This window comes from Antennarius striatus, chromosome 11 (genome assembly GCF_040054535.1).
Source record: "Antennarius striatus isolate MH-2024 chromosome 11, ASM4005453v1, whole genome shotgun sequence".
Classification (NCBI taxonomy): domain Eukaryota; kingdom Metazoa; phylum Chordata; class Actinopteri; order Lophiiformes; family Antennariidae; genus Antennarius; species Antennarius striatus.
In genome coordinates, this window is record NC_090786.1 from 21,500,001 (window position 1) to 21,510,000 (window position 10,000).

Here is a 10,000-nt window from a genome sequence, read left to right on the forward strand (position 1 = left end):
GTTTACAGTCAGAGAGGAATAAAAAATACAGTACTTCAATCAGTTCCCAGATCCAAAGAGAAAACTTTATCTTTTGTCTTTTCTAAGTTTTACAGTTTACTGAGGAAGGAAGGAGAAAAATCCTCTCAAACATCTAAAATCAGTAAATATTAATCTTAGTGGCCTCGTGTCCATTTATCCTCAGGTTAATAATGATGAAGTTGTTTTCTCCCTCAGAATCCACCGACTGGTTCATCCCATTGTTTTACATCACAGATACTGGACTGACATTTATCAGTGGTGGAACTTTAGTTTCCTCCATAATTGTTCCTCTTCATATATTCACACCGACAGCTGCAGGTAGTTCAGACAGCAGCTGTCCCTCAGCATCTTCCTCCTCCTCCTCCTCCTCCTCCTCCTCCTCCTCCTCCTCCTCCTCTTCCTCCTCCTCCTCCTCCTCCTCCTCCTCCTCCTCCTCCTCCTCCTCCTCCTCCTCCTCCTCCTCCTCCTCCTCCTCCTCCCGTCTCAGCGTCCCTCTCAGGAGGAACAGAACATGAACCCAGCAGCACACATCCCAGCAGGAAGCCTTCCTGGAAGCCGTTACCCAGCTCGAGGGGGGGGGGGGTGACCTTGAGTCCGGCGCCGTCCCCTCATACGTGCACCCCCCCCCTGCCTCCCTCCTCTTCCTCCTGTCCTCTGCTGTAGCAGAAGGGGGGGGGGGTTCTCATCCATTAAGTGTGTGACAGTGTTCTCTGTTGGTGAGCTGATGAGTCCAGGCGATGGGCCGGACCTCGGGGGGGGGGGGGGGGGGGGGCTTTTGACAAATCAGCAAATGTTTAATCTCAAAATGTGTCGCCGCTCATAAATAATGCAGAGCGGCAGCTGGGGGGCGCCTCAATGGGAAAGTCACCAGAACCCCCCAGTCCAGACCCAAACACCCCTATCCAGTCCAGACCCAACCCCCCCCATCCAGACCAGACCCAGACCCCTTCCCTCCAGTCCAGATCTGTCCCCCCACCAGCTGATCCCTGGACTGGACCTGAGGATCCTCAGTATGTTACCCCACAGCAGCTCTGCCCCCCCACCCCGCTGGTGTGATTATTGATTATTACAGTTTTATTTAATGGCTCCTCTCTCTTCACAAACAGACTCCACCCTGTGTTTCTGTGGTGTTATATTTATATTATATTTATATTTATATTATATTTATATCATATTATATTTATTATATTATATTTATATTATATTTATTATATTATATTATATTATATTATATTATATTATATTATATTATATTATATTTATTATATTATATTATATTATATTATATTATATTATATTTATTATATTATATTTATTATATTATGTTATATTTATATTTATTACATTTATATTTATCCTGTTCCGAACAGGGACTGAGTCCCCCCCCCCAGTCGTCCTGACTGTAAAGAAACCCCAGAGAGCAGTGAAGCCGTGAAGCGCGTCCAATCCCCTCAGCTCCTCTCACACTTCTTCCCACACACTCTGGTTTTCTGGGGGGGGGGTTCTTGATTATTCAAGGAAAAATTAAGATTTTTAAGCCTCTTGAAGTTTATCTCTGCTCATTCAAACGTCTTTGAAAGCTGAACCCCGACCCCCCCCCCAGGAGGAGCTGAGCTGCAGACAGACAGGATGGAGAGAGAATGCAGCACCTGTTGTTGTGTGGGGGTGTAAATATTTCCTCTGCTCTAACAGACTCTCTCTCCCCCCCCAGGCTCTGGGGAGTTTCTACTTTATCCACGAATCCATGAAAAACGTCCAGCAGTTTGATTTCAAAGGTGAGTGCTCCCCCCCCACAGATACATCATGTCGCTCTGAAATGGAATCGTCACATCGTGGCCCCCATCCCACTCCGGCGTCACCCCCCCATCTGAAGGCTATTCCCATTTCCATCAGAAAGAGCGCTGAGATTGGCTCCGAGCGCTAATGTTAGAATTAATATTAGGATTTAATTCATCAGATTTCAGGCCTGCAGTAATGGTGTGTGTGTGTGTGTGTGTGTGTGTGTGTGTGTGTGTGTGTGTGTGTGTGTGTGTGTGTGTGTGTGTGTGTGTGTGTGTGTGTGTGTGCGTGCGTGCGGGGGGGTTATTGGACAGTTACACTGGTCTCATCATCCTGGGGTGTCAGAGTGTCCTGGGGTCTAATTAAAGCGGATAGAGATGTGGAGGCGCCCGGCCTCTTATTAGACCCCCGTCAGCAGCTCCAGTGAAGGACAGGATGAAGGTGGGAGGGGGTCAAAGGGGCAGAATAACACCCCGTGTAAACACACACACACGCTCAGATGTCAGCGACACACAAACACTGTTGATCTATGATCATCAGGATCCTCTGAGTTTAATGTCATCCAACCACTGAGGAACATCTCAGGCCTGAACCCCCCCATGAAGACCAGGTCCACGACCTCATCACTCTATCAGTTAAACATGTTTAAACACACTTCTTCTCAGAACGTTCTCCTGGTTTGTTTGGTTTTTTCTTCTGTGTTTTAATCCCAATCCCGCCCTAATCTGTTCAACACGATCCAGATCTGATCTGAGTTTAATGTGTTCATCCTGGCTTCATGAAGAACCCCCCAAACAATGAGTTCATCCTGGCTTCATGAAGAACCCCCCAAACAATGAGTTCATCCTGGCTTCATGAAGAACCCCCCAAACAATGAGTTCATCCTGGCTCCATGAAGAACCCCCCAAACAATGAGTTCATCCTGGCTCCATGAAGAACCCCCCAAACAAAGTGTTCATACTGGTTAAAGATGCTTCATTCAGTCAATGAAGTCTTTACTGGAGCTGAGGGTCTAGAGAACATCTCTAGATTTCCTGGTTCTGCACCAGAATCTGGAGTTCAGTCCAAGTCTGCTCACCCCCCCACATTCATTCATTCATTCATTCATTCATTCATTCATTTACCAGTGCTTCATCCATGCCCCCAGTCAGCTGGGACAGGCTCCAGCTCCCCCTCCATGATTGAACAAAATTTAATTCAAATATTTAAAGAAAGTTTGGAGGTGTTTCTCAACCCCCCCCCCAGCACAGGTTCAGAGGCTCATCAGTGAGAGGAAATTTGTCCTCATGTGGATACTCAGATTGACAGATTATAGATTATAGATTATAGATAGATATACTTTGTTACAGTAACGTTTCAGTCGCCCCCAGTCTCAGTGGACAGGGTGTAGTTCAGTGGTGTGTGAGTCGGGAGCTAAAGCGACCTTTAGAACTAAACCAGCGTCTAACGAGGACGAGGACGCCTCTCTGAGCCCATCAGTACCCAGCATGCACCTGCAGCCCTTTTCCTGTACGACGTGGTGACTCGGTGCTCCTGTCGTGGGTTCTCATTGCACACATGTTGACCACACACACACACACACACACACACACACACACACACACACACACACACACACACACACACACACACACACACACACACACACACACACACACACACACACACACCTCAGACTGATAGACATTCTCCTGTCTCACCAGCAGGTGGAGCAGTTGTCTGAGTGTTCAGTCAATGAGTTTTAATGTAAGGAGGAGATTCACACCAGTGTCTCCAGACACAACCCCCCCACGCCTGTTTAATCTCATGTTTAATCTCATGTTTAATCTCATGTTTTGTTTCTTTTTCTGCTGCAGCCAAGAAATTCAAGAAAGTGGTGGGAAAAGAAATTTACTCTGAGACTCTAGAGAACACCCCCTCACTGGAGAAGGAGAAGTTTCCACAGGACTACTTCCCAGAGGTGAATTAATGAGGTCTGAGTGGTGAGGATGACGATGGTGGTGAGGATGATGATGGTGGTGAGGATGACGATGGTGGTGAGGATGGTGATGATGATGGTGATGATGGTGATGATGATGATGGTGATGATGACGACGATGGTGGTGAGGATGGTGATGATGATGGTGATGATGATGATGATGGTGATGATGGTGATGATGATGATGATGATGATGATGGTAATGATGGTGATGATGATGGTGATGATGATGATGATGGTAATGACGATGATGGTGATGATGATGATGATGATGGTAATGATGATGGTGATGATGATGACGATGGTGGTGAGGATGATGATGGTGATGATGATGATGGTGAAGATGATGATGATGGTAATGACGATGATGGTGATGATGATGATGATGATGGTAATGATGATGGTGATGATGATGACGATGGTGGTGAGGATGATGATGGTGATGATGGTGATGATGATGATGGTGAAGATGATGATGATGGTGGTGAGGATGATGATGGTGATGATGGTAATGATGGTGATGATGATGGTGATGATGATGATGGTGAAGATGATGATGATGGTAATGATGGTGATGGTGATGATGATGACGATGGTGGTGAGGATGGTGATGATGATGGTTAAGATGATGATGATGATGATGGTAATGATGGTGATGATGATGATGATGATGATGGTGAAGATGATGATGATGATGATGGTAATGATGGTGATGATAATGATGATGATGGTCATGATGATGATGATGATGGTGATGATGATGGTGATGGTGATGATGATGGTCATGATGATGATGGTGATGATGGTGATGATGATGGTCATGATGATTATGGTGATGATGGTGATGATGGTGATGGTGATGATGGTGATGGTGATGATGGGATGAAGGTTCAGTATTAACAGTGTTCTGTCACACGGTTGTGTTTTGATAATTCACCAAAGTTAAACTGATTTTATCAGATTATAATAACTTTAACATTTAATCTGATTTATTAAACTTCTGATCAATTATTTAAAAACAAATTCGAGAACAAAAGGTGTGTGTGTGTGTGTGTGTGTGTGTGTGTGTGTGTGTGTGTGTGTGTGTGTGTGTGTGTGTGTGTGTGTGTGTGTGTGTGTGTTTCCTGCATATATGTTTTGTATGTATTTTTTATATTCTGTTTTAAATCTGAAGCAGAGTCAGTTCTACGTTTCAGGAGATGAAACAGAAAGTGTTCCTGCCGTGGGGGGGTCGTGCCGTGGGGGGGTCGTGTGCTCACGCTGCGGTGTGTGACGTCCCGTGTGAGCGGAGCCGAGCGCTGCTGATATCGTAATAAAGAGCGCGCCTGTCCGGGTGTCACCCCCACACTCCCCTCTCATCCGTCAGCCATGCTCCAGTGGCCCCCCCACAAATATATGCAAAGCAGATGGAAACACACACCTTCCCCCAATCCCCATGTCTGTCACACACACACACACACACACACACACACACACACACACACACACACACACACACACACACACAAACACACACACCAGTTTCTGTTTCAGGTTTTAACCCCTTCCTGTCCAGGAGGATGAACCCAAACACGTTTAGAGTCATCAAAGGACAAAAACACACAAAACAAACCTGGTATGGACAGAGAACAGGAGTGTGTGTGTGTGTGTGTGTGTGTGTGTGTGTGTGTGCATGTGTGTGTGGGTGTGTGTGTGTGCGTGAGCGTGTGTGTGTGCGTGCGTCTGTGTGTGTGTGAGAGATGAGTAAAGTTTTGCCCTGTGATTTATGCCTCCTTCCCGGCGGGGGCATGAATCGGGGCTGATGCTCCAGAGAGCAGCACTCCACATAATGTTGGCCCATTTAAAACCAGCAGATTTGTGTAGTCTAGCGGGGGCGCTGACTATTTTTTTCTTCCTCCCCCCTTTCAGCCCCTCCGTAGTGAGAAATTGGTTGTTATCATAGATCACAGATACTGCTCAAACCTCTTATGAAAGATGAATTAATTTCACTAATGCTTTAATGCAAAGCTCTCACGAGGGGGGCAGACTGGTGATAACCCCCGCCTCATCCCCGTCCCCCCGCCGCTGATTTATTCCCTCTTTTAGTAGATGAAACCGCCCGGATTCAACATTCATCTGCAGCGCAGGAACACGATCACACGGGGGTGTCGGACGGGACGTCACAGCTGTTGTCTGAGTCCAGCTCTCAGTTTTACTTTAAATTTGAGGAATAATGTGAAGACGTGGGGAGATTTAATGGGGGGGGGCACGGTGTGTTTGGAGTGAATCAGATTTGTCAGCTCAGCCCCTCAGATGAAGGTTAGAGGATGACAGCAGCAGCTCAGGTGGAGACAGATGTGTGTTTCCTGCTTGTCGTACTTTAACGGTCGGCCATTAATAAAGTGTCACTGAGCAAACTGCTAATGACATCATGGAGGAAACGAGAAGCAAATGTCACTCAGAACGCTGTCAGAGGAAGTCTTTGTCCGTTTTGGCCGATCCTGACAGGAGAATGGAATCCATTATTTCATTTATGGATTAATTTATGAACAGTTTTCAGATGAATCACAGCTTCCCCTCCCCTGGGGGGTTGGGGGGGTAGGTTCAACTTTATGTTCCCAACGTCTCAAAGACGCTTCAGTTATATCGATGGAAAAGATGGAAATATGTTAAGACTGGAAAATGTTCATCAAAACAAGGCAAAACCCCAACCGACATGAAAAGACCTAAAACCACAGGTTCATCGTCTGAATAATGATCTGAGTCATCGTTTAATGTCTGTGTGTACGAAACAACCGGACATGGTGTCACCTGGACAGAGCAGAGAAATAACTACAGTATGTTACGCACCATCAGGAGCACCTTCAATGAATGAACTTTAAAACTGTTTTTATACACAGTGGTTCCTCTACTTACGAATGTCTCTACGTACGAAATGTTCTACTTACAAACGCCTCAACAGGAAAATATTTCCTCTAGTTACGAAAGTAATTTCGACTTACGAAAGGTAAAAATACAGTGTGGGCTGATACTCGCAGCTCCCACAGGTTCCTGAACGCAACATTCTTATAGCTGCTCAGCCATTGGCTATTACCTAGCATCCTGGCATCCCATTGGCCCAGAGGGACCTCTGTGTGGAGCTAGATCGGTGTCTATGCAGCGTCCTCGTCATTCAGCCCTCGACCCATGAGGTGTTCTGATAGTTTTACGTAAATATATTAACTTTTAGAGTATTCACTATGGACCCCAAGAAAGTGACGGAGAAAAGAGGAAAAGAAAAGATAAAGAAAAGAGTTTTTTTGTCCGTACAAACAAATCAAGAGATGATAGAAAAGCCTGAAAAAGGGATGCGTTTGGTTGATCTCCCCAAAGAATATGTCCGTAATGCATCTACAATCACCACGTTATTAAAACAAAAGGAAGTTTAAGGAGTTTAAGGCATCGCGTGGGTGGTTGGAGAAGTTAGAAGGAGGACTGGAATTCACTCTGTTGTTCATGGGGGGGCAAGAAGGCAAAAAACAATGAGGACAGCAGTTAAAAGGTAAAGGACCATCATTATTATTCTTTACTTTATTCTTTGTTTTTGACATTATACACAACTCTCATTTATTGTGTAATGATCTAATGGTAACATGTATTTGTTACATGTTTTGATGCATTTTTATGCTTTATAAAACATTTATGTCTGAATTTTTGTGGGCTTGCAACTGATTAGGGCATTTGCAGGAAAACACGTCTCTACTTACGTAATTCCTTCCAGAACCGATTCATTTGGTAAACAGAGGTACCGCTGTATAAGACACACTGATGGTGTTTGTGAAAATTAAAGGCTTTTAGGCGCCTCATAGCGGAGAAAATACTGTACAAGAAATTGTGGAAACCAAAGTTTTATTCTAAACCTGAACAAATCTCACACAGACTGGTTCAAGAATAATAATTATACTTTAATAATCCACACTGGAGATTATTTAAGGAGGAACAGTTATGATGTAATCTGGCACTAATCTCACAAAGTCCCAGGAAGTGAACCAAACCCTGCATTTCCAACTGATTTCAATCTGTTCTATGATTTAATCTTCCTTCTTCATTCACAATGGACGCTTCCTGAAAAAATCTGCTTTCAAATATTCTGCCGAAAAACAAACAAACAAACAAACAAACAAATAAACAAACATCAGTGAACACATGAACGCTTTGGCAGAGGTGAAGTCATTAAATCAGGATGAGTTGTGTGGGCGTGGCTTCTCCAGTCCCACAGCGACACGCTGCCGGCGTCTGATTGGACGGACAGATAACGGACATGTAGTCATTATGTTACTGCAGGTAATGTCATAAATGTGTTCCTCATTCCACCTGCACACTTTCGTTCACGATTAATCACAGACATAAATTGAATGATCCTGTCTGGATCATCAGATTGTGATCTGTGGTCACCTGACCTCTATGGAGATATGCTGCCCCCCCCCCCCCTCATTCAGTGCTGTCGCTGCACACTGAGATGAGGGGCTATCAAGAAAACACATCTGAGCGTGTTTCAGAGATGAGCGACGCGTTAGATGAAGATATTTAATGTCCCTGAATGATTCTCTGACTGATGGTTTCTGGGGGAACACGTTCAGTGTGTGGGACAAAACCAGGAAACGGGGAGTCTAATCTGGTTTAATGAACAATAACATTAAATGGTTAAAGGTTAAATATTCCCATCGTTGTACAATCTGATGTGTGCAGATGAAGTCAGAGCAGCTAGAATGAGCTCTGCAGATGAGCTTTAGTGAGGAAACGGTGTAATCCAGAGTGTGTAATCCAGAGTGTGTTCACTCAGTGTAATCCAGAGTGTGTAATCCAGAGTGTGTAATCCAGAGTGTGTTCACTCAGTGTAATCCAGAATGTGTTCACTTAGTGTAATCCAGAGTGTGTTCACTCAGTGTAATCCAGTGTGTTCATTTAGTGTAATCCAGAGTGTGTTCACTCAGTGTAATCCAGAGTGTGTTCACTCAGTGTAATCCAGTGTGTTCATTTAGTGTAATCCAGAGTGTGTTCACTCAGTGTAATCCAGAGTGTGTTCACTCAGTGTAATCCAGAGTGCGTTCACTCAGTGTAATCCAGAGTGTGTAATCCAGAGTGTGTTCACTCAGTGTAATCCAGTGTGTTCATTTAGTGTAATCCAGAGTGTGTTCACTCAGTGTAATCCAGAGTGTGTTCACTCAGTGTAATCCAGAGTGCGTTCACTCAGTGTAATCCAGAGTGTGTTCACTCAGTGAAATCCAGAGTGTGTAATCCAGAGTGTGTTCACTCAGTGTAATCCAGAGTGCGTTCACTCAGTGTAATCCAGTGTCTTCACTAATTGTAATCCAGAGTGCCTTCCCTAAGTGTAATCCAGAGTGTGTTCACCCAGTGTAATCCAGTGTGTTCACTCAGTGTAATCCAGATTTGTTCACTCAGTGTAATCCAGTGTGTTCACTCAGTGTAATCCAGAGTGTGTTCACTCAGTGTAATCCAGTGTGTTCACTAAGTGTAATCCAGAGTGTGTTCACTCAGTGTAATCCAGAGTGTGTTCACTCAGTGTAATCCAGAGTGTGTTCACTCAGTGTAATCCAGAGTGTGTTCACTCAGAACACGGCTGCTCTCACCAGCATGAAGACAGTTTAGTCCAGCAGACAGTCTGAGACCCAAAGCGTCTCCTGGACGTGTGGTGATTCCAGACATGACCCTGTGTACGGTGTTTGGACACCCCTCTACTCAGAGACACCCCTCTACTCAGACACCCCTCTACTCAGAGACACCCCTCTACTGAGAGACACCCCTCAACTCAGAGACACCCCTCTACTCAGAGACACCCCTCAACTCAGAGACACCCCTCTACTCAGAGACACCCCTCTACTCATAGAGACACCCCTCTACTCATAGAGACACCCCTCTACTCATAGAGACACCCCTCTACTCATAGAGACACCCCTCTACTCATAGAGACACCCCTCTACTCATAGAGACACCCCTCTACTCATAGAAGACTCATAAAACAACAGAGCTCATGGATAGAAGGTGATGAGGCATGAGAACATACCAGCAGACCAAGAACAACTTCATGAAACGAGCAGGAACAGCCTCTCCACAGTGAGCGCTAACATCAACAGTGATGTCCGTCGTGCTGATAGCCGATCTGTGATGATGTTAAGACACAGACATGACCAGCGTTACATCCTGACGGGATTCTGTTCCTCCTGTAGGAGTGGACACCAAACT

At 45.1% G+C, this 10,000-nt stretch overlaps 1 protein-coding gene across 2 annotated transcripts in view; it reads left to right on the forward strand.

Moving 5' to 3' along the window:
- The window catches only part of LOC137603981 (inositol polyphosphate-5-phosphatase A), a 153,317-nt gene that overhangs the window by 61,230 nt on the left and 82,087 nt on the right, over positions 1-10,000 (forward strand). For both annotated transcript variants that reach the window (XM_068327887.1, XM_068327888.1), the window contains exons 5-6: positions 1,733-1,796; positions 3,657-3,760. In XM_068327887.1, coding sequence (XP_068183988.1) covers positions 1,733-1,796; positions 3,657-3,760 — 168 coding nt within the window. The remainder of the gene's footprint in view (positions 1-1,732; positions 1,797-3,656; positions 3,761-10,000) is intronic.